The 25,169-nt window shown below is 44.3% G+C and overlaps 1 protein-coding gene and 1 long non-coding RNA gene across 4 annotated transcripts in view; one reads left to right on the top strand and one right to left on the bottom strand.

The window, feature by feature from the left end:
• Tmtc4 (transmembrane O-mannosyltransferase targeting cadherins 4) overlaps nt 1–25,169 on the top strand; it is a 60,048-nt gene that overhangs the window by 22,074 nt on the left and 12,805 nt on the right. For 2 of the 3 annotated variants that reach the window (XM_048421729.3, XM_085698171.2), the window contains exons 6-14: nt 6,332–6,432; nt 10,833–10,925; nt 11,369–11,533; nt 13,112–13,314; nt 14,448–14,619; nt 15,024–15,155; nt 23,284–23,363; nt 23,506–23,613; nt 23,762–23,903. In XM_048421729.3, the coding sequence (XP_048277686.3) occupies nt 6,332–6,432; nt 10,833–10,925; nt 11,369–11,533; nt 13,112–13,314; nt 14,448–14,619; nt 15,024–15,155; nt 23,284–23,363; nt 23,506–23,613; nt 23,762–23,903 (1,196 nt within the window). The remainder of the gene's footprint in view (nt 1–6,331; nt 6,433–10,832; nt 10,926–11,368; nt 11,534–13,111; nt 13,315–14,447; nt 14,620–15,023; nt 15,156–23,283; nt 23,364–23,505; nt 23,614–23,761; nt 23,904–25,169) is intronic. The other variant, XM_048421730.3, reaches the window with a different exon arrangement.
• On the bottom strand, nt 814–22,307 carry LOC125392029 (uncharacterized). The gene is made up of 3 exons (XR_007229372.3): nt 21,928–22,307; nt 2,064–2,113; nt 814–1,565 (listed from the first exon to the last, which is right to left on the bottom strand). It is a non-coding gene; the product is annotated as an uncharacterized LOC125392029 (long non-coding RNA).

Raw genomic sequence — 25,169 nt, 5'->3', positions numbered from 1 at the left:
AGTGAACTCCAGTAAAGGAACTTGTATAGAGCTGTGTACAGGTTAGAATTACCTGTCTTAGGGAGACCTTATTCCTGCACAAAGATATTCATAAATGTCAATGTATTAGAGGTAACATTTGCTTCAAGATTCATTTTTACTGTTTCCCACAGCTGCTTCAAAATTTAAAATTAATCTGTTTTTCCTTATAATGTATTTTTAAAAAATCAAATGGCCTCTTATATGTTAGGAATACTTCCGTCCTGAAGATGTTTCAAGGCTAACTTAAGTTTCAAGTCTTAATGAAAAGACTTGAGTTCCAATTGTATTTGTTTACACTGAGAAGATTACTGATCTTTTGGTATTATTGCATAATACATAAGAAATGTATCAATATAAAAGATTTCTGATAAACATGAACCTAAAAGAAACAGTTAACGCAGTGTTATGTGCAGAGTGGCCTAGTGTTTCTGTCCCTGTTCTGAGATGTTCATACTTGGGATGAGAGTTGGTAACGTTGGCTGCCTGGTTAAGAACAGCCTCGGAAACAGGAAGTCCAAATTCACCTAGGTTATGTTGCCTCTTGGCCATCATTAGTGGTAGTTGCTTTGACAAAGGAAGATTAGTAAATCTTAGTTTGGGGGATTGTGTGGATAAAACTACACTAGATAGGAGTTGTCCCAGAACTCAGAACCAGTTTCCCAGTTTAGGTTTTTACCCACCACTGCTGGGTAAATAGAAGCATTTTGCTAATGCTGTGTAAGTTGCTTGACCTTGGTTTATAATGTACAGAGACACTCCGTGTTTGTAAAGAAGACTCCTTGACTTAAATGATATGATTTTAAAGATTTATTTGTTTATTATTTTGTGTATGTGTCTGAGTGTATGTATATGCAATGCATGTAGGCAGGTACCTTGTGCAAAACCCAGAGGGTGTGGAGTCTTTCAGAACAGGAATTGCAGGTGATTGTGAAATGCCTCATAAGGGTGCTGGAAATGAAACTTGAGTCCTCTGAAAGAGAAGCAAGTGTTCTTAACCACTGAGCCATCTCTCCAGCCCCAGACAATGGTGTTTTCAAAGATTAGGCTTTCTAGTTTAGATTCCGGAAGACACCCTAGCACATGAGCTTGCTTAGTTATATGGCTCCAGATAAAATACAGGTAACTCTGTAGCAAAGCATAGATGAGAAAAAAAGTTGTATTTAAATCAGCAGATTCGTTTCATACTTTGCAAGATTTCAGAGGTTTGGTTGGAAGACAGGCATAGTAGTGTGCGGGTCTTCTCATCTGTGAGCTGAGACTCCCTGATCCTGGGGTCTGCAGACACTGCCATATAGTGGAGCGAGAACCGGAGTCCGCTTATCCTTTTCAGTTTCCTATGTTACAGACAGAGGCAAGTGGTCTGGAGGTGTAGCTTAGTTGGTAGGGTGCTTGTGTATCACTCACAAAGCCCTGAGTCCAGTCCCCAGTTCTACGTGAGCCAGCCCTGCCATCTCGGCACTGAAGAGGTGGAGGCAAGAAGATCAGAAATTCACAATCACCCTCTGCTACGTAGTGAGTTTGAGGCCAGGCTGGGATATGCATCCCTGAGTGGAAAAAAAAAAAGTGAGATGAATTTTAGTCTATCAAAAATATAATGTTATATAGATTCAGTATAAAACGTGAAATATTTTATTTTAGTTTTTCATCTAGAGTCCTCAGAATCTCAGCTGGGACTAGATACATTTCAAGTGCTTATTAGCATTAATTGACTTGCTTCTAGGTAGTGGCGAGTCTGGAGTGTGGCTCTCCGCAGGTGAAGTTGTCTCTGGGTTAATAACTGACCGTGGAAGGGTTGCCTTTGATCTGAAATTGCCACTAATTTCAGAGGCGATGCCTAACGGTGAATGGCGAATGGCGTGTCTGTACCGCAGAGGTTTTGTCCAGGGTGTGTTATGTCAGAAGCCCTTTAGGCTCAGGAGGATGCAGTGAAGGAAGTGGGGGGGGCGGGGGGGGGGGGCTTGCAGGGCTTTCTCCCGCTGTGATGAAGCATGGCCAAAGCAAGTTGGAGAGAGGGAAGGGTTTGTTTCAGTTTACACTTTTACCTCACAGTCCGTCCTTGTAAGAAGTCAGGGCAGGAGTTCAAGACAGGAACCTAGAGAGAGGAGTTGAAGCAGAGGTAGTGAAAAACACAGCTTTGTGGCATGTTCCTCCTTGGTTACTCAGCCTGCTTTTTCATATGAGCCGTGACAGTGACGCTGCTTAGAATGTGCTGGCCCTCCCACATCGACCATTAATCTAAATAATACACAGCCGACTTGCCTTCAGACCCAGGTGATGGCAGCATTCTCTCAAATCATATTCCCTCCTCCCAGATAGGTCAGATTTGTACCAAACTGACAAAAACCAACCCAGCCCAGGGCATGAGAGGTATAGTACAATCGTGGACTGACTCTGGGGGAAAAAACGTGATGAAGCCACAGGCTATGTTTTCTGTTGTTTTTATACATTCCATTAAGGCTGTGTTAGCCAGCCATGGAGGTGGCTGTTTGGAATTCTAGACTAGATGAATAGAACATGATTCCTTCATTTTTACAAGCCCGTAGTATTTAGCTTTGTGTTCACAGGGTGCCTTCAAGGGTCAGCCTTTGCATGTGGGAGGAAAATTCATCCATATTATATTTAAGTAAAACCCAAAGTAATTCTGTTTTTCTAGGAAGATATGTAAAATGATCAGGGGGTGTGCTTTTAAAATTAAGAGTTTGGGAGGTCATATATGTTTTGGGGAGAAGTATGAGGAAGACAGAATTGGGGGTGAAAGGCGAAGCTCCTCAGTTTCAGGGTGGCTGTGCTAACTGTTTAAGTTCATCGAGACACACAGACTTTGGGTCTGACTAATCTCACTGTATAATGCGTTTCATTGCAAGTTCTTTACATGGAGTTTTAATAATTAAAAAGAATTGAAATCCAGGTCACATGTTGAGGTAGAACAGAAATAGGTGTATTGGCAGTTCTAACTGTATAGGACAGTTAGGCTTAGAGGGTAGTGGACACAGTTTCAGTGGACTGAGGCCGGACTGCAGCCCCCCATGCTGGGCCTGGAACACACAAAGCCACAAATTGGGATCCTTCTTAGCGTAGTAGCTTTTGGTAATGGTGGTGGTTCTAATTGTGATCTTTTGGCACTGTATACACATAAGTCATTTTTTGTAAGGAAAGCCATCCTTCATTTGTTTGCTAGAACTAGGTAAATATGTAGTGGATTTTTACTGGAGAAATGTTGAGTTCTAGGCCCTCTGCAGTCTGAACAGCCTGGAGCTTAAGCCATGAAATTCAGAAAGGCAAGCTTGCTGCTCAGTGTAAAGAGTAATATTCCTGATGGACCAGCTTCAGTGAAATGGGCTGTGTTATGTAGGAGACGCTCGCTCATGCCTCTGCTGGAGTTACTCAAGTCTAGGCCAGGTGGCCCCCTGCTGGAAGCATCCTGGAAAGGATCCTCCTTCATCCACCCGACATGTGTTACCACTCAGAATCAGCTGGGTACCGCGGCTGTCTGCTCAGTACAGTTCTCTAAGCCAGGCAGGGTGCCGGCAATGTAGCTGAATGCAAGCTTGCTGCCAGGGGTGATGGTATGGGTCCGTATTGTGTCCAGAAGATCTGGGAAGCGTGTTAAAAGGGCTCATGACTTGCTAGTTGCCATCCTTAGGATTTTGGACTCAGTAGGCCTGGAGGGGTTGTAATTCTACATTTTTAGCAATGTCTAAACTGTCTAAATGTCAGGCCCTCAACCTGAGTAACTCCCAACTGTGGTTCCGCCCACCAAGGCCATTTGGCAATATCTGTAACACATTTGGTTAGAGATGCTTCTATTGTCTAATGAGTAGATGTGCACACAAATTTCCTGTGATATGTAGCATTGTCCCTGCAGCAAACCATCGACCAACCAAATGTCTAATTTTGAGAAATTCTCGTTTGGGGCAATAACAAAAAACCCAGTCTCCATAAAATGCTGAAGAATGTCCTGATGGGTTGGGGGTTATGATTATGCAGTTTATAGGCTATGGCTCCTCCTAACTTCATCCGGAGTGTCAGTTAAAGACACCTACCCACAGGCAATCGGACAGGCGGGCCACTTGCTGTTGTAACTGCAGCAAAGCAAGTGAATTTGCGAGGGAGACTGTCTGGGAGAGCGGGGGTGTGGCTTCACAGCTTAAGTGACATTTGACAGCTTCATAAGGGTAGGATTTTGCCAGAGGCGTACTAGCCCAGGGGAGCGGGTAAAGCAAAGCTGAGTGGGAATCTGTTGAGTTGGCTACTGTGCCTGGGATTGAATATAGACCAAGGAAGCCAGAGGGGTGCCAGGTGCTGACAGTAGCCAGGCCACTAATGAAAGCCATGCTCACAAGGGTTACCCTTAGCTTGAAGGCAACAGCAGGTGTCAGTCCTGGCAGAAAATGGTGCTGCTCATGCTTTTGTGAGCTTCCAAAGGGTTCAGCTAGCTGTAGCCTTCATCATCTAGAAGGGTATCTTAGCCCACACGCAGAGGGTGTAAGGCTGAGGTCACCTCTGGCGCATTTCGGGTCCTGGTGATTATTGGCAGGACGTGAAAGACTTCCATCCTGGGGCTTTGCCAATCAGTCCTTAATAAATCACAAGGCTTATATCCAGTCAGGGTATGCACATGCACGTACACACATATGCGCTCACACATACTCACGTGTGTGCGCGTGCGCGCGCGCACACACACACACACACACACACACACACACTGCTGGTTTCTGCAGTGAGCACTTTAATGAGAACCATGGTGTACCTTAGTCTGGGTATGCACACACACACACACACACACACACTGCCAGTTTCTGCAGTGAGCACTTTACTGAGAACCATGGTGTACCTTAGTCAGGGTGTGCACACACACACACACACACACACACACACACACACACACTGCCGGTTTCTGCAGTGAGCACTTTACTGAGAACCATGGTGTACCCTAGAAACTGCTCTCTCTGCTCCACACATTTTGTGTCAGGAGAATTCACCAGCCACTCCCCTTGACTATTGCATTGGAGCCCCATAGAAATCCCATCGCGCTGACCTGAGGAAATTGTGGTTTACATACAGCATTTACCAGCTGCCCCTGTGGTTTCCATACTGTATCAAGTGATTTTTTTAAATGTTTCGTGTTTGATCTGGTTTTTATAGATACATATGGCCAAGAACTTGGTTCTATAGTGAAAAGTATGACTTCTTGACTCTATTTTTTCCTTGCTCACTAATTACTATAGTCAGTTTCTTACGTATGTCGAGAGATATGTTTTGCCTTCACGTTATTTATAGCATAGTGGCACGTCATTCCCCTGTAGGTTTTCTGTCTCTCCTGAGATAGGTTCATTACCCTATCTTAGTAGATGGGGGGAGTAAGTGGAAGTAGCTTGCGAGGTGCTGTGTGTTAGTAGTGAATGGCAGAGCAGAAGTTAGATGTAAGGTCCTTGTTGTGGTATTCGATACGCAAATGATTGATTCTCCCAAGAAGATGTGGTGTGGTTGTTTCTTCACTTCGGTGAGGACTGAGGGCTTCAGAGACGGGTCAGGGATGACACCTGCTTGTGACACCCGGTCTTCCTCAAGATGTTCAGCACTGACCACTAGATTGTGTTTTCTGTTGACCACAGACAGCAATGGCCGTACACCTGCCTCCTCAGAAATCCATTTGGTGGTCACTGGCCACCATCCCTGACCTGGGTTTCTCATTAGTTTACATATTGAGTGGTCTTTTGATTTGCTCTTGAATGCTAAGCCTCCATAAGAGTTGTAGCCCACACGTACCCACGACCTTTACCAGACCAGAGTGCTAGGAAAACAAGCCATCCAGCAGTAGCTACGCACCCTTCAGTCAGAGCCATTGCTCACAGAGAGCCCAGCTTGAGCCCTCTGGTGTCCGCAGCCCAGTCCTCATTCCTGACATAAGAGGCTGGGAGATGTGTGGGCATTCCGAACTCATTTGTTGTGATGGCAGTGGAGACCGTTGAGTCATTCTGCAATCAGGTGGATTGTTTGCAGTGTCAGAGTTCTCAGTACCACTTGTTAGAATGACCCTGTAGCGGTGAGCAAGTAGGGAAGAAGAAACTTACTCCATGGGGACTCTGGGTTGTGGCCAGAGCTTACTTACAGTGCTTCTTGATGCCCTAAGATGGGACATGTGTCCTCTCTCGAGAGTATTGTCCAGTCATAGTGTAGAAACACACATTCGTTCATCAAGGGACCACACTCAGGTTAGTGGCTCTGTGAGGTGCATGCTTAGAATTTTACTTGCTGGCAAGATGGAACGTATTATTACATAACTTTTGTGTTTGTCTGTTACTGGCAGGTAACAAGGAGGGAACATACTCTTCTACCTTCTGGGTGTTGCTGAGTATCTTTCTGGGAGCAGTGGCCATGCTGTGCAAAGAGCAAGGAATCACTGTGCTGGTAAGAGGTCAGACACTGGCCTGTGTTTTGTACACATCCGTTCCCTCCAAGAGAGACACTGAACATCTCACTCCTGGGGCCTCATCACCAACCTATCTTAGTCCTCTCTGGACTAACGATCTTGGCTGCCACGATGCCAGCATTTCAGATGGGGAATTAACTGGTTCTTCTGACCATGACTAGTGAGTGGCAGGAACTGGTCTGTGGAAGGTTCTTAGGGAGAGGGAGTATGGTTCCTCCTTGTGGAGTGGTCCCTTAGAAAAAGATAAAGGTGTGCTTTGAGTTTCCTGAGACACTCTCATCCTTAGCAGTCCTGTATATAACAAGGAACTTTGCCAGCCACCAAAACCTTCTAGACAGCCACACCCTTGGCTCTTCTTCTCACCCCAAAGAGACTTGAGTCAACACCTGAGACACCTTGACCTGATTAAGCCCAGTTCAGGGCTTGTTTTCCTTTTGTGGGTCCAGCAAGCAACCCAGGCAAGGCAGGCACTATATCACCAAAGGGAATCCTTAGTCCCTGGTTTCTTTAATATTGAGCATTCACAGCCCATTTCCACCAGGGACATTTTTACACAACCCCAGGTATATAATATTGGCGTACATGCATTTACTGATAATAAATCATAATTTATTTTAGAGCAATTCTTTGGTATATCACAGTTTTACCATCTGTTAATTAAGAAGGGTATATTTGCATGCTGTGAGGTGGGTGTGTTGGTCTAACAAAATCCAACCTAACAAAACACTATTTTGATACTTTAATGCTTTTGAATGATGGTGGGGAGAGATTAGAAGTGTTTATTTTCCATAATTAAACCATTGTGTTTCTATAACAGCAGAGAACTTGGTATGTTCATGTCATGCAGAAGTCCAGAATCTTAACCATGGTGTTTTGGACATTGTGTGGTGTGATGGAGCGCACAGTTGTGAGAATGCATTTTGTGTGTTCAGAACCCAGGCGTCATTGAAGTTGCATAATGGACCCTGGGCAAGGCCTCTATAAACACATTGGATTCATTATGTGTTTTGATTTTGAATTAATTTTTGGTTATTGTGTTTTCAGAAACTTTTGACATTGCCAGTTTTTTGTTTGGTTGGTTTTTTTTTTTTCAGTTAATTATACAGCCTCACATAGGATCATGACCGCAGTTTAAGAAGCTTTGGCCTAGTTACTGTAGTATTTAAAGAGGTGTGTACAGCAAGTGAGATGGCTCAGTGGGTAAGGGTGACTGCTACCAAGGCTAGTGATCTGAGTTTGATCCTTGGGGCCCACATGGTGGAAGAAGCGAACTGGCTCTTACAAGTTGTTCTCCCACTACACACAGACTGCAAGGAGTACATGCCTATCCACGCCCACATAAACTTCTTCTATGCAGCTGTGCCTCGTTACACATTTTACAGTTCTGAGAATTGACACTTCCGTGTGTATGTGTAGTACGTGTATCATATTCACTGTGCTTATATTGTGGGGTGCATTCTACTTAGTAAAACACAAGAAAAGCCATATTCATAGAGCAAATTCTCAGTGGCGGAGAAAACCGGTCTTAAATGACACCTCTTATGGATGTTAAGTATTGAGTGTGTTATTCTGTGTCCAGCCTCAACTGCCAACGCAAAGTAGGCAGGACAGGGCTCCCTAAGCAGGTGGGCACATGTTAAAGAGCCCCCATCCTCCTCCTCCCATATAGCCTCTCATGGCCTTGTATCACACAGGAAAGCTTAGAAACCAAGGGTGTGAGCGAAGAAATGAAAAGTAAAATGTGATAGTTGAGTGGCCACATAGAAATAGGTTGGGAGAGAAAGAGCAGTCAGAATCTGGGGCTTGATACAAGTCAGAGCAAAGATTGGTTCTTTTATCCAGCTCTGTCTGCAAGGTAGAGGTTTGCAAGTAAAGGGTGTGGCTAAGAATGACTGCGTGAAGATACTTAAGTCTCGAGCTGGAGACAGCTCCGTGATGGAAAACACTTCTTACAGAAGACTCGGGTTCAGTGCCCAGCACCTGTGTCTGGCACCTCACAGCTGCCTGCTTTAGACCCAAGGGAGCCTCTGTGGACAGCAGGCATCAGAGTGGTACATATATACACATGTAGGCAAATACTCATACACACAAAACAAATAAGTATGGTTTTGTTGTTTTTATTGGGGGTGGGGGTGGTTTGGGTTTGATTTGGTGTTTTGAGACCGGGTTTTTCTGTGTAGCCCTGAATGTACTGGAACTCACTCTGTAGACCAAACTGGCCTCGAACACAGAGATCTCGAGCGTTGGAATCTTTTAAAGGCTTGCATCACCACTGCCTGGCAGTTTTGTTTTTGTTTCTGGTTTTTTGTTTGTTTGTTTGTTTTTAAGATACTTAAGTCTTCTGAGTTAGTTTTTGTTATTGTTGTTGTTTTTGTTGTTTTTTAATTTAAAGTTTACTTTAGAAATGAGGCATAGGGATTCAAGCCTATAGTTCTAGTCCTCAGGAGATTGGGTTGGAATGGTAGTTTGTCTGGAACTAGTCTGGGCTGTATACTAAGTTCCAAATCAGCGTGAGCTGTAGCATGAGTTCCTGCCTTCAGCTGTTTTTCTTAACCTTTTCTCTGTGGGTATTTTGATAAGCGGATTGCTTCTTGTGGCAGCCCAGTCCTATGCATCGGAAGTCACTTGGCAGCATTCTCACCCGTAGCCAGCAGAAGCCAGTAAGACTCCCTTAGCTGTCCTGAGATGCCTGTGGAGGCTGCTAGGCCCTCCTGTGCAGAGACATCCTAGCAAAGACAGCTGCTCTGAAACCTGATGCTAATACCAAGTGTGGCTCCAGGACCAGTGGCCTCCACAGCCACAGCGGCATCCCCAAGCCGCTGTTCAGGGTCTCTGCCCCCTCTGCAGTCCTGCTGAGCAGGGATCCCACTTAGCTAGGTCTGCAGCTTGCTCCAGAATGTATTCACACATTAGAAGTGCTGATGATTAGGTTGAATTTAAATTAACTATGAGATTTCGACACTGCCTTTAACTTGGATGAAGAAGTGAGTGCCAATCTTGTGTTTGGCTCAGCCCTCCTGGTCACATGATTCCGTCACCCCTCAGCGGCAGTCCCACAGCCTTGGGTAGAGAAGTCAACAGTGCCAGAAGGTAGTTGTAGCAGACCGGGAGTTCCTGTGTTCTGGAAAGCAGTCGAAATGGTCTTCTGTGACCCATGATGATCGCGTGTCACGTTAGTGAGCAAAATCAGTATTCTTTGAAATGTTTAACCCGGCAGTGGCCTGTGGAATAGATAATTAGTGACTCCTAGCATTTGTGGGAGAGGGTTAAGCAGCCATGTCATCCTTGCTCTGAAAACCACAAATTACCACTGACTTATGATGATTTCTGATCTTCTGTGCCACAAAACCCCATATTAAAAGGAGCCCAATCCACAAGGGCAGCTTTTACCAGACACACTGTGGATATTCCAACCCCATTATGCAGATGGGGCAGGGGGTTCCTTCCAGTAGATGATGCTGCCTTCTGAAGTCATCTACGCAGGAAAGACTAGATCCGAGGCATAAGCAAACTTTGAGTAGCTGTCAAAGCAGCCTGACCATCATGGTGTCATGGGAGCCGTGAGTGTAGGCGGAGCCATGGGAGCTCTAGTGGTTTCACACAAGCCATTTGTTGCTCACCCAACAATAGTGAGCAGTCCTGCACAGTGTCTGAAGAGGCTTGCTTGTGCACACATGCGCGTCTTTTATGCGTGGTGTCCAGAGTTGCTCTAGCAGCTGTATCACAGCCAGAAGAAAGGGGACATTACAGAGAAGAGAGTCCAGCTTTTAAACTAAGTGTAATTCCTTTCTTCCCAAGCTCCGTATGCCACCCACATGACCTGACCTTTCCTTGGAGTCTCTCTTCTGTAGGGCAGACTTGGGGTAGAATCCAGCCCTGTGCCCAGGGAGCAGAAAGCACTACTGAACAATTAGAGCTGTCCTTCAGAGAGTGATGTTTGTCTGCCCTGTTCATCTGACCTCGCTCAGCCAGTTGGAGTTTGTGTACAAGGCTGGGTTGGCGAGATTGATAGCTCATTATTCTCTTTTTATGCCTAGTTATTGCCCAGGTAGCTAACCGCTCTTATAGACAGGGAGGGAGCAAAGACTTCTGGGGAATTTCTCACAAGAGCCCCCACGTATAAGCTATTCTGAATCTTATAGTGTTCCTAAATGTAGGCCATGGACTCATTACTGCCAAGGACTCATTAGATTCTCACTGGTGGAGTCCACACTATGGGTTAGGGTCATCCAAATGTGCAGCTGTTTGTCTTAAGTACCTGGGAGTTTGTCCATGGCCATCTTCAGGTTTCTTGTCTGGGTTAAATAATGAAAATGTGACTATAATTCTGCCCCATCAGAGCCAGACTCTGCAGACTAACTGAGACTTTGATTCTTAGGGCCTGAATGCTGTGTTTGATATACTGGTGATAGGAAAACTCAACATTCTGGAAACTTTCCAGAAGGTACTACATAAGGACAAGTCATTAGAGGTGAGTTACATGCTTTTATCTCAAGCCTCGACATGAAAAATGTCAAGTACCAGCAAATTTCAAATGCTGCTTTCCAAGTATTTCTCGTGATTTGAATTCTAAAGTAGGGAGCTTTTTAATGTACTGTGTCAAATGGCTTACACAGAATAATCATACTTGGGGTTGGTATTTTTATTTATTTTTACAGTGCTGATGATTAAAGCCAGGGCCTCCATCATTCTGGGCAAGTGCCCAATGATTAGCCTATATCTCCAGCCCTTTTTTTCTAGTTTTTATTTTGAACCAGTCTTACTAAGTTGCCTAGACTAGACTCTGTAGCCTCCAGGCAGACCGTATGGACCAGGGTGGCTACACGCCTGTCTCAGACTCCTAAATACTTGGGATTGCATGCTATGCTTTAGTTGGAAGTCTTCAACAACAGAAACTTTGTGGTGTCCTTTCAGAATGTTGGTGTGCTCAGGAATGGAGGCCTCCTCTTCCGAATGGCCCTACTCACGTTAGGAGGCACTGGCATGCTTTATGTACGCTGGAAAATCATGGGTACAGGTCCTCCGGCATTTACTGAGGTGGACAACCCAGCCTCCTTTGCAGACAGCATGTTGGTTAGGGTAAGTATTGAGCCCGGACTTCTTTTCGGTTACAGTCGTTCTCAACCTGTGGGTCTCAGCCCCATTCACAGAGGTCACATATCAGATAGTTCCATTGTGATTCATAACAGTAGCATGAAGTAGCAACGAAAATAATTGTATGGTTGGGGATCACCACAGTATGAGGAACTGTATGAAAGGGCCGCAGAGTTAGGAAGGTTGAGTACCACTGCCGTAGATCCTTCATCCTCCCCCATCTTCATCCCTGCCCACCACCACATTCCCAGGTCCCTAATAAACAGATCCATCCTGTGCTGCTGTTATCAAGATAAAACCAACTTTTTAATTATGCTGTTGGGAAAGATATGTATTGGGTCTTTGGGCGGTTATCTTTTGGTATCCATGAGGAATTAGTTTCAAGAGCCCTCTTTCCCCACCTAGTTCCAAAACCCAGGGGTGCTGGAGTCTCTTTGATAAGCCAAGAGTGTTTACATACAGCATATACTCATCTCCCTATGCTCAGACTGTCCCCAGCTTCTGCACTGTAGCTAACGCAATGCCTGCTCTCTTTCCTTCTGTAATCAGTGAAGCCCTCACTGCTCAGCATATTTAAGCTTTGGATTTTCGAACTTTCTGAATTTTTTTTTCTTCCATGATGGGGAACCTCAGCCAATCACATTCTGCTTAGGGTGTGTCCCCCTGGGGCCACACAAAACAAATAAAAGATCGAAGTACTCTTGCCACTTCCTCTCTTTGCCCCTGCATTCTCGGACCGTTGGGACCCTGGTGTAAGTTTTCTTTTCTTCTGTTTATTAAAGTTATATCTTTTATATTAAGCTAGTCTGGTTGATTTTTAATTACCGATCAACCTCGTCCCTTCACTTCCAAATCTTTTCAACCTATAGTTAAATTCTAGGTCTCTGGGATCTGTGGATTCCAGGGGAGATAGGGCCGACCATGATCCCTTTCTTGAAAATCAGGAAAAGCGGCCCCCACGTGATGATGCCCATCTTACTGGTGTCCTTTCTGACCCCGCCTCTGTGGCTTCACGGAAACAGGCATGACTGAGTGAGGACAAAGTGCAATAGCACAACGCTATTGCAGGAGTCTGCAAAATATAGTAACTGTTGCAGGAGTCTGACAGCATCAAAATGGTTCACTCAGGCTCGCCTGTTTTTCTAAAGATCTCAAGCCAGATTGCTAGCTGCACACTTTACAGAGCGAAGTCAAGAGAATACCCAGGGCCGAGGTCCATTTTTAAATTGTTAGGTAGGTGCGCTGTTGACACTCGGGCCTTACGTTGACTGTGCCAGACGCTTTAGGTAATGCTATGTAAATGAGCCCTAACCTGGGCAGAAATACAACACCTGCACTGCCTGGCCCAGTGACTTGCTCTGTTTCTAAAGTATAAAAATCTGGATGCATTTAATAAATTACAGATTACAGTCCTGTGCTCAGAATACAAATGGGCAGTATTTCATTTTTACACAACTGCTCCCTGGAACAGGAGCTTATGAATGCCTCGGAAGGGAAGTTAGGATAAGCGTGCTCTTTCAAGTTCAGCGTCAAGTAAGTGTTTGTTTTTCTTTTGACTGACAGGCCATAAACTATAATTACTACTATTCACTGAATGCCTGGCTGCTGCTGTGTCCCTGGTGGCTGTGTTTTGATTGGTCAATGGGCTGCATCCCCCTCATTAAGTCAGTTGGTGACTGGAGGGTAATTGCTCTAGCCGCACTTTGGCTCTGCCTAATTGGCCTAATATTCCAAGCTCTGTGTTCTGAAGATAGCTGCAAGAGAAGGTAAGAGGCAGCATGGCATTTTAACTTAGACCCAGAAGCACTTTGCTGGATCCAGTGCCCATCACTTCTAACTGCTCTGTACATAGGATGTCTAAGGGCATGTTTTTGAATGTATGGTTACAACAAGATGGGAATCTGAGTGCCTTCAGTTTGTAGGAAGGGAAGTTGGAAGAGCAGAAGCAGTAGATATGACTGCCAGGTGCCCCCCCCCCTTAAGTAGCACTTGGAGATCTCGCCGTAGGGGTTGAAGTGTAGTTTATGGTCAGAACAGAGAGTGTAATTGACGTGTAGAAGCCCTTGCAAATCCTGTGCTGATCCATTCTGTTGTCAGGCACAAAATAATTGCTGCCCCAAAGAGATACTAGACTTCAACAGAAAAAAAAGATCTTTTGCAAAGGGTTATTGAGGAAATCATTGGAGAAAACAAACATATTCCATGCGAATGAAGACTGTTTACAATGATTTCCATAAAGCCTAAGTGCACGTGATATTAAATGAGTAATTTCTCCAAATAAATGCATGTTTTCTGTTAATTGTGTGCCAAAATTGGTTGGTGATTCTAAAGAGCAACAAACTTTAGTCCCAGTCAGTGAAACAAAATACTGTAAATCATGGAAGGAGCCACCAAATGTGACCTCATTTCTTCACTTACACCTTTGCATCATATGAGACAGAGAGACATAGAGAATGGTCTGCAGGTAGATGCTAGGTATATTTCACGGAATCCTATGTTTGTGCTTTCATGGTTGTAACATAGTAGCAAGAAAAAAATGATACTTGTTTCTTTCAAAGTTTAATCTATTTCTGTTTTGTTCTGATTGGTCGGGGAGTCCCATTAAAAACTACATGGATTTATTTGGGACTAGAGTTCACTAGTCAAGGAATAGATTAAATGTAATCTTTCTGACTTTATTGATACAAACATGGTGTGGATGTTTTCCCCATGTTCTGGCTGCTGAGGACCTTGCTCTTTGCCGTCGACTAACTCCCTCTACTGATGCCTTTTTCCTTGCTAATGTCTTTTCTAAATTGATAACAAGAAGCCAAGAACAGTATTGTTAATATGTCAAGTAAGGAGCGTTTCATGAGAAGTCTAAAACTAGCTGTTTATATAAATACTTTTCCTCTTCCAGAATCCTTACTCTGGGTCTGGGGTTTCTTGTGATTCCCTTCCTTCCTGCAAGCAACTTGTTTTTCCGAGTGGGCTTCGTGGTTGCAGAACGTGTCCTTTACCTCCCCAGCGCTGGGTACTGCATGTTGCTGACCTTTGGATTTGGAGCCCTAAGCAGACATACTAAGAGAAAGGTAACGTGGGGCTGGGGAGACGATCCAGTGGGTAAGGAGTTCGAACCACAGCGTTGGTGTAAAACGCCTGGCATGGCTCTGCATGCCTGTAATCCCAAGCTTAAGAGCTTTAAGCCGGGCAGATCCTGGGAACAGCCAGCCTAGAGGAAATAGCCAGCCTTTGGTTCTGTGAGTGACCCTGTCTTGAAGAAGAAAGGTGAAGAGCAATGAAGGAAGACACTTCATAGCCTCCTGTGGCCTCTACGTGGGCACAGGTGGATGCTCACAGCTGCTTACCCATGTACATGCTCCCTACATATGTAGACACCAAAAAGAAAAGAAAAATGTACCAACCCAGAATGCTGCCACCAGGAAATGCAACCACCGCATGTGACTTACTAATGGCATCTGCCAACTCTGTTCAGAAAGCAGTTGCTGCCGTTATCCTGGGCATCCTGCTCATCAACACCCTGAGGTGTGTGGTCCGCAGTGGCGAGTGGCGGAGCGAGGACCGGCTCTTTCGGAGTGCCCTGTCGGTGTGTCCCCTCAATGCTAAGGTACCTTGCCCGCCAGGTTCCTCTTCAGTACACCTCACTGGAAGACGTAAGTCCTCCAGCAGAGTAAGAGCGTTCAACGTGGAGCAGGCCCTACTGTTAACCATCATCAGACAGTTGCTGGGGGGGTATTGTTTTTTTTTTTTTTTCAGTGAGTTTATTATGATGCATTGTACTCAGCTAAAAGAAATTCTTATATCCAAAAGGAATCGTTAAGACCACACAGTATCAATAGATTGATTTAAAGTGGTGCCCATCCTCCAGCTGTCTGACTTTGAGGAGGCTGGGAGTGGGAGGATGTCTCGTCTGCAGGCTGGGGCTGCCGACAGCTCCCGCCCTAATCATTCAGAGCAAACCTTTCGGAATCCGCATGCTGGTGATAGGAGCTGGCCTCTGTGAAGCTACAGTGTGAAGGTGGGAGTACCTGTGCATAGGCTTGGAAGTTTAAAGTGGACGGGTGCACACCGGTGCACATCACCCCGTTCTCTGCTTGGTGATGCCTCTTGGCAGGTTAAATAAGCGTGGATGTATGTGCTTTTAAAATTGGCAGTGTTTTTGTTGGAGAGACCTAGAGGGGATTTATCTCGCTTGTATTTTTGGTTAAAGCTAAGCTTTCTACTTATCCAGCTGTGCAAACTCTCAGTGTTCTTTATTTTATTTTGTTTTATTTTTATTACCATTTTTTTTGTAAGGAATAATGCCTGCCTGCTAGGTTTCTTGTGGGGGTGGAATGAGTGATGGCACCATACACAGTGGTCAGCACATAGCAGGCGCTCTGGAAATGTCAGCTTTTTAGATTTCGTGTTCATTTGGCTTCATGGATCAGTAATAAGAGAATTCCATTTGCTGAAGTTGGGCCAAGACTTTAGGGTAGAAGTTCTCCTGTTAGTATAGAGATTATTGTGTCTTAGCTCATTTGATGGGAATTGCCTAGAATGTGTGAATGGAATCCTGAATGGGGGGCGTTTTCTCAAGTTCTCCCGTTCACATTCTATATTAAGGAAAGCAGTGATTTCAGACAAAGTTCTATAAATAAAACTAAGGAGCACCTCACGTCTCACTGTAATCACAAAGTGAAGGCCAGCCTATAAAAGCTGGGACTCTGTACCTTTCCTTTTTCTTATCTTTTCTTTTCTTTTTCTTTTTTTCTTTTTTTTGGGGGGGTCATTCATTTTATAGTTAAAAGTCTTAGAAAAAGTGATTTACCTCCAGCTTTTATCTTTATTTTGCTGAGCAATCACTATCTTTTGTAAATGAATCTTTCATAGCAGTTGAATTTCATAGATGTAAGATTCCCTTTGCATTTTCTTCCCTGCACGGACAGCAGTAATTGCCTGTTCTGTTTATGTAGTTCCTCGCTGTGGGGAACTCCAGTCTCTGCACAGGGCATTATAATTAATCCCATTGTCCTCCTGCTAAGGACTTTGATAGAGGCCATTGCTTTCTTTATTTTCCCAGATGGGAGAAACTGAGGCATAGAAAGGGGTAGCTGGTACTGTTTAGGTTAGTAATTTGAGTGGCTGGGTAGAGATCCAGCGTCGTGTTTTGCTGTGCCCAGGTGACCGTGGTAAACAAGGGACGTGGGATGTATTTGCTATCTTGGTCTGAAAATCTTCCCAGTGTGTGAATTCAGCCATAACAGACTGGAAGACAGAGAGTGCACACAGGGGCATTACGTGGTCATGAGTATGTGTGCTTCTCATTTTAACTAGGCTGTACAGAAAGACCTCAGCTTCAAGCCAGTACTATGATATCCTTTTCCAGGGCTTTTCTCGATGTCATTTAATGGAAGCAGGACAGAGTTTCTGTTCCTTTATGTACTGAAGTGTCTAATTGTCTTCCTTTTATTTTTATTTTTTTATCCAAAAAAGCTATGTTGATCTCGGGGAAGAATGCTCCTCTGGAAACTGTTAGATCCTTTCAATCCTTTTCCAGGGGATTCGTTTTCTGTTCTGGTCTCCACTTGAAAACCTCTGAGAATTAAGTCAACGCTTGGCACCTGGCTGTTGTTCAGACCCAGATTTATAAACTGAGACTTGCCTTCTTTTTTGACTTTGAAAGATTGAGATATCAGTATAGGTGGTGCTGGTCCCCGGCCTGCACTGAAATTACCCACAGTGCCTTGCATGTGGTAAGTGCCTAATATTAGTTATTGAATTGGGCCAAATGGAAATTGTGTTCATCAAGCCTACCGTGTGTGAGATTCCAAGTACTGAGTTTATTGGCAGTCATTTTAGTTTTTAAGACTTAAACATATGTTGCATTTAATATCAACCCCATGATACAGCTCTAAATTATTTTAACAATGAAAGGACCATATACCACCCCCAAGGGATTTCCTTAAAGATGATTACTGAATTCTTTTTGTGTGTTTAAACATTTTAGGCTTAGCAATTTTCAACATCGGCAGAATATTTGAAACAGCCAGTTTCTAAAGCAACGGTCTTAAAAGTGCCTTTCGTGGTGGGTGCTGTTACTTTTCCCCCATGTGTTTGTCATTTGATGGCGATGACTGTTTTAATCTGGCTTCGCTGTCTCAGCATATGAGGTAGAGAGACTGGAGGGAAAGGTGGATAAATGGCCTCTTCCAGTCTTTATATACCACAGTAATGAAAATCACTCATTCTTAAACACTGTCAACAGTAGCCTGGTCGTCAGGTCTGTTTTCTGCGTTCTTTGGCCCAGTGTAGGCAGCCATTTTCTTTTCACAGAATTCTCTGTCGAATCCATAGACTGAGAATGTCTTCTTAATTTTGGACTGGCTTCTAGGCCTGAATCAGATTTCTAACTCATTCTGTTTAAATAGCTGCTCTCCAATTTTTCACAGTGGCCTGTGAATCCCTCCTGGGATTCTGGCCTGGTGTTCTAAGTGTCTGGCAGAACCCCGGCCGTGCTGCAGAGGGCAGCTGAACTCTTCTTGAGGGCTGCTTAGGGCGAGAACAAAGAAAAGCAGCAGGAGCTGTGAGTAGAAGAGGCCGGAGCCGTACTGACATCTGGGTAGAAGCTGTAGTTGTGTCCTGGTGACCAGGAGGACGGTCCTCTTGCTTTCTGTTCTTTTGTGCATGGAATGGGACGAGACCACAAATACCGTGACCTGCTCTGGCAGTAGTGCGCACAGAACTGCTTCTGAGCTGCCACGTAAGAATGAAAATACCTATGAGTGGACAGTACTGTGGTCCAGGAAGTCTCTGTCGTGTGTGTGTGTGTGTGTGTGTGTGTGTGTGTGTGTGTGTGTGTGTAGGGTATTACATCACCCTAACATTTCTCTGCTTCCCCGTGGAGCTAGGTACATACAAGTGTAGCTACTTGAAAACTGACTTCATGAAAGGAGTTGGTCGCACATGTGCTCATAGGATGGCACACTGCCCTGGACCCTTCCAGAAGCCCAAGCCTGTCTGAGGCAGTGCTGTAACTGGGTTGAGACTAACAGCGCGGGGCAGGTTCATTTTCAGAGTGTAGTGCTCCACCCCTGCTTGAATGCTGTTTCAGGATCCATCTGTTTCCTTGAGTCACCACTGCCTACTGTCTGAGACCAGGAGCCTTCAGCGGCAGAGATTAGTTCTAAAGGCTAGACGTCCAAGACGAAGGTGCCGGAAGGGCTGCTTTCTGCAGAGGCTTCTCCCTCTGTGTGTCCTTGTGTGGCTGTTCCTGTGCATGGCCTTCATTTCTGTCTCTATCCAGTCAGGTTGGGTTGGGGCCCCTGTGTGGTCACTGCTGTAGGAGGCTGCTAGTTCATTTCCCGGCCACCCAGACTCCCGAAATAATCATACAGAAACCATATTATTTGCAATACTGTTTGGCCAATAGCTTAAGCATATTTCTGGCTAACTAATATCTTTAAATTAACCCATCTCCATTAATCTGTGTATTGCCACGAGGTTGTGGCTTACCAGGTAAAGTTCCACCGTCTGTCTCTGGCAGGGCTACATGGCTTCTCTCTGACTCCACCTTCTTTCTCACAGATTTCAGTTTAGTTTTCCCTGCCTAGCTCGGCTCTACCCTGTCACAGGCCCAAAACAGCTTTTTTATTAACCAATGGTATTCACGGCATACAGAGGGGAATCCTACTACTTTCCCTTTCCCATTTAAATGAAAAGAAAGGTTTTAACTTTAACACAGAAAAATTACATATAACAAAACAGGTACAATTACAGATTCAATATTTATATCTACTTTATCTTTTATTATAACTAAGGAAAACTATAACTATATATTCTCCAACTCCTTCAAAGACTCCAGAAGGATATAATATTTCCTAAGTAAACAGAAAATGCATTGTAAGCAACTTCCAAAACTCTAGAATTGACAGACACTTCTCGCTGCCTGGACAGTCACCCAAAGTTCTTCTGTACCGTTGGGGCATCCATCTTCAGCCTACAGGCCCATAGTATTCATCAGACTTTTCCACAAAGCAGGAAATTTCAAAGACAGTTCCACCTATATTGGCAGTTTGTCAGTCACTTTCTTCTGTGTCCTGCAGAATGTCTTGCAGACTCTTAGCAGGAACCCTGAAGGACTGTCTCACCTTTAGGCAAGTTCAGCAGTCATCTCTCTATGGGTCCTGCATGTCCAGTTCATACAGCAAACCATCAAGCAGTTCAGGCAAGAACAGTTTCTTGCCCAAATGGCTAACAAACTCCATATGGAATCTCTTCCATGCCCTTCATCCTCTTGAAGTAGATTCAAGCTGCCAGGAGCAGATGTGTCTCATAAAAGTCCTAAGTTCTTAAACATTTTAAATGCCATATTCTGAAGTCTTTGAAAGGTTTGAGGAATGCCTATACATCTGAAATACATCTCTGTACTTCTAGAAAATCTAACTAGCATGACTACAAGCTTGACTATTATGGATGATTATCTACTAACCTATATTTCTTAATTATACATTACATTTTTAAATGAGCTGCACAAACACAATACCTTAATCGAGAGCAGAAATACACATATAATAACATTGACCTTAAATTTGTATCAATAAACGAAGATTCATACCAATGCAAATCTCAATAGCATATCCCCCTTTAAATATAAACAAACATTTATAAACAATCATTTAAGGAATTTGGGTGTAGTTCTCTCCAAACTGCTTCCTGCTTTTTGTTGGGTGAAGTAATTTTCCCCATCTAGCTCTGCTCTACCCTATCATGGGCCCAAATCAATTTCTTTATTAACCAGCGATATTCACGGCACACAGAGGGGAGTCCCACATCACCACTTCTCCTTTATGACACCTTAAAGGCCAGGTCTCTACAATCACAGTGAAAGGTCCTGGCCTTTCTGTATGAACACTGAGGGAACTCTGTTCTGTGACACAGAGAAGACAGTAGTTGGTTTCAAGAAGAAAAACAGGCAGTGAGGTGAGGCATCCAAGCAGCCTAGAGCAGCCAGCCGTCTTTACCCAGAGCCTGGGAAGTAGGTGGACTGTGGTCAGATCAGGGCTTAGGAACTGGGGTTTAGACTCAGCCTCACAGTTTCTAATAAGATGCTTAACACAGAAGCGGCTTATCTACTCCAAAGAGAAGGCAACTCCCTCAGCTCAGAGCTGCTGTGGGGAGAAGATATTGGCAAGGAGCATGTCAAATCTTGGTGGCCCTCAGTATGAGGTGATAACTATGGTCTGTCATTTGCCCTGAGTCTTTCTCTCTAAACAATGTGTGGTATCCCTTCCTGGGCTTACCGCTGACTTTTATAGTTCTGGGAAGAGCTTTTAATTGCCAGCAGAGACCTCTGATGATCTTCTCAGGAGCAAAGCCATCTGTTTTTCAAGTCCAGGTCCCAGCTCCCTTTTATTTTTTATTATTATTATTATTATTGTTGTTGTTGTTATTATTATCATTATTATTATTATTAAATGATGTTTTTAAGATAAGGTCTCAAGTAGCCGTGACTGGCTTTGAACTTTCTGTTTAGCCAAAGATGTTGTTAATCTGATCCTTCTGCCTCTGCTTTCCAAGTGCTAGCATTGCAGGCATTCACCATCACATCTGACATTTCTCTGTAATATATTCTGAGCCCATACATAACTGAGAACGTACTTTGCATTGCCCCCAGGTGTCCTCATTCTAAGATGGTTAAGAATGTCTCATTGATTTTCAACTAAGAGTCCTGTCTCTTCAATCTTCTTTGTTCATTAATGATTATCTCATGTTCTCTTTCATTCTTGTTTGTTTGCTTTTGGTTTTTCAAGACTGGGTTTCTCTGCATAACCCTGGCTATCCTGGAACTCGCTTTGTAGACCGGGCTAGCCTCAGATTCTCAGAGATCCTCCTGCCTCTGCCTCCTGAGTGCTGGGATTAAAGGTATGCACCACCACTGCCTGGCTTCTCTTTCATTCTTAATGAACATAGAACTTCCATCATATAAATTAACCTTTGTAAGACATGTTAACCTTTGTAAGACCAACAAGATGTGTTAGTAGGTAAAGGGTGTTTGCTGCCAGGTCTCAAGTGAGGCTTGATGGTAGACATGAGGCTATGACTTCATAAGGTGAGAGACTTGGTCTGCACACGGTTAGAGTAAACCAGAAGTGGCCTTCTCTGAAGGAAACTCCAGGACACACACCACACGCACTGTCTTATCATATGATACCTTCCACTGTGTTCTGAGTTATCCTCCAGGCCAGCTCCCACCCCATGTCCTGAGTTATCATCAAGGACAGCCCTCCACCCCTTAGACTTCACAACTTCTCTCTTAAACTGAGTAACACACATTTCTGTACTAAAAACGGGCAGCCTGTGTTATATCAAAGGGAAGCAGGAAGGCAGGGCTTACTTACATCAGGGTAGAGGAGAGACATGGAGACAGGGAAGTTGGATGTGGTGAGAACAGCAGTAGGGAGGTATCTGGTTACGGATAAACACCAAAGACAGGAGCCAGGCTGGAAGAGCTCCTCTCTCAGGCTTGGACTTTAGAACTGAGACTACCACTGCTATGTGGGACTGGATTGGTGGCCTTTTGTCGTGACAGCCCAAGGGCACTGACCTGGTTGCTCCCAAGCAGTGCCTCAACAACCTGCTGCTGCCTAGCTGCTGCTGGCGGATGGAAGTCCTGCCCTCAGCACGCCAGCAGCGCTGAGCCTCCTGTCCCAACACTAGCTTCCGCTCATCCCTGCACTCTGGACTGCCTCTTCTTCCTCTGTGGCAAACCCTCCCTAGTAGCTAGGTTCAGATCCCAGCCAGGACATAACCTTGCCTGCACAGCCCCTGTAGTCTGTGCAGTGACTCAGGTACTGAGGTGGTTTAGTCATTAGCTAGGAGTGCTGTGAGGACTTTGGACTTTTGCCTCCGTGCTGTGCCCAGCTGCTTGTACAGCGCCTTTCTCAATCATCATCAGTCACTGCCTGAAGGATGCGGGATGGTGGATGTTATTTGGCACCTTCTTAGTTTAGGCTGCCATAAAAGAACCCTGTGGACTGTGGTTTAAATAGTAGATATTTACTCTCAACATTCTGGAGGCTAGGGAACGCACAGTGAAGGCACCTGTGGGTTAGTGGTGGCCTGGGAAAGACCTTCTTCTGGTTTGGGGACGGCCATCTTTTCAGTGAGACCCTAACATAGTAAAGAAAGTGAGAGGGTCACCTCTGTGACCTTGTCACCTTCCAAAGTCCCCACCTTCTAACTCCTTAAAGTAGGAGTTAGGTCGCCATTGTATTAATTTGAGGATGGGAAACAAAAACATCCCACTCGTGATGCAGGGAGAAAAATGTTTGCAGATGCTACCAGAAGAATATGCCAGATAGAAAGGACCGGACTTAGAGAAGTGACAGCTGTCACCTCTGTCGCAGGTCTGTAGGTGACTGGCCTGGGATCTCACTCTAAGGTTTGTAAGAGAGGAGGGCATGGGGCTTTCCGGACAGCATAGTTTTGTGACTTTCTGGTTTTCTCTGGGGGTGATGTAGACATTTTCCTTCCTGTCATATTTACAGCTGTCTGCTTGTTACCCCCTGACTCATAGTCATAAACCTGTAACCTCCCCCTCATAGGGCCTTTTGGTTCTGGAAGGTGGTTTTTTATTGGTTTTGTTTTGTTTTAAATCCCTTCCCTTTCTCTCTTCAGTTAGAAGATCCAATAGATTTCCAGCTTTGACAAAGAAGTCTGTGTGCTGATAGCCAAATTGTTACCTGTGCTTTCAGGTTCACTACAACATTGGCAAAAACCTGGCTGATCAAGGCAACCAAACAGCAGCCATCAGATACTACCGGGAAGCAGTCAGGTACGCACGTGTATGCTTGCAGCCTTGCTCTCCAAGATGCTGGCTCTTCCCCGAAAGACTCTTCAGTCTTCACTGGTTTCTGAGCGTTGGGAGAAAATAATAGAGCGGTAACAGTCTGTTTGGCTTTTCTCTCCATTTCCAGATTAAATCCCAAGTACGTTCATGCCATGAATAACCTCGGGAATATCTTAAAAGAAAGGAATGAGTTACAAGAAGCCGAAGAGCTGCTCTCATTGGCTGTCCAAATACAGTAAGCATTTTTTTTTCTTTTCTTAGCTTTCTGCCAAGGACAAAGAATGGATCTCTGGATTAGGGCAGTCATCTGATCTTCTCTTTTTTTTTTTGTTTATCTTTTGGTTTTGTTTTTTTTTTTTTTTTAAAAAAAAATGCTTTTCCAGGCCAGACTTTGCAGCTGCGTGGATGAATTTGGGCATAGTTCAGAATAGCCTGAAACGGTTCGAGGCGGCAGAGCAAAGCTACCGGACAGCAATTAAACACAGGCGGAAATACCCAGACTGCTACTACAACCTCGGGCGGCTGGTAAGGACGGGCAGGCTGCTCCAGTTTCCCATCACCTAAAACAGAACCCTCCACATTAGAAAAGCCCTCTCTGTATGTTTATCTCATTTGAAAGAAGCAATTTTATTTCCTTGAATATACTGCTGAAGTCCTAATGAATGAGTCTAACTTATAAAATCACAAAGGCAGTAGAATAAATGAAAACTCTGTGCATCCCTTCTGCCCTGGAAATCGTACTCCAAGTACCCACTTCCTGATAAATATTGTTTTGTTTTGTTTTTAAAACATGAACTGAATTGAAACTAGGATTTAAAAAACAAGCCTGTAACTGATTTCTGAGCTTCCTTGTTCTCTTTCCCCAAGGGAGCAGATTTCTTCTTTTGCAAGGGGACGTTCTTCCCAAAACGAATGCTTTATCTGACAGGGCCTTGAAGTTACTTAATGGAAATAGAAAGTAACATATTTGAACTAACCTATATTTCTGGTCGCTGACAGAATATTTGAGGCAATCTGATTGCTCTTAATTTTCTTGACAAAGAAAATTATGACCCAATTCTTTAAACAGGAGTCATTAGATTTACCAGATGAAATTGATAAGGGATTGCTAAGGGAAATGCTTTTTGTTCATCTGTGCTGAACTGGACCGTATACAGAGCAATGGGACATCTGAGAAAAAGAGAGTGTACGACTTCACAAGTAGGTAGCATCCACAGGTTCTTTAAAAAATAAGATAAAATTAAAAAGAAAAAGGAAGAAAAAAGCTCGTGTATCCTCATTTGCAATACCCGAAGCATTGTCATTGTAGGCAGTCTTTGTGTAGAAATCAGTGGTTCCCCCCACATTAGTTACTCATCCAAATAACCATCTCATATTTGATCATTAAGAGGTTCCATATAACATTTGTATTTTCCTTGAGAGATAATAAATATCCTCCTTCCTCTGGGAAGCATCCCTCTCTGAACGCTGAACTTTGACCTAAAGACCATGTCAAAGCAGAAGGGAAACTCAGAAAACATTAGATGTGTGGGTTTTTTAATAGGAAGAATAGGCTTCCGTTTTTGCTGTGATATAAATAACTGTGGCCTTCAATGTGTTTGTCTCTGGAATGGTGTGTAGTGATTTTGGGAACTGCACAGGTAGAATGGACTAAGAAAATAAAATGGCGAGACCCAGGGCAGTGAGCAGTAGGACTGATCTCCTGATGGACAGAGGGGGGTCCCTGCAGGCATCACACAGGAAAGCAAACCTGGGAAAGATGAGAACGGAAACCCAGTGCAGACTGACTTC

This window comes from Myodes glareolus, chromosome 12 (assembly GCF_982192425.1).
Source record: "Myodes glareolus chromosome 12, mMyoGla1.1, whole genome shotgun sequence".
In the NCBI taxonomy this organism is placed as follows: domain Eukaryota; kingdom Metazoa; phylum Chordata; class Mammalia; order Rodentia; family Cricetidae; genus Myodes; species Myodes glareolus.
This window is presented reverse-complemented; position numbering and strand designations above follow the sequence as displayed.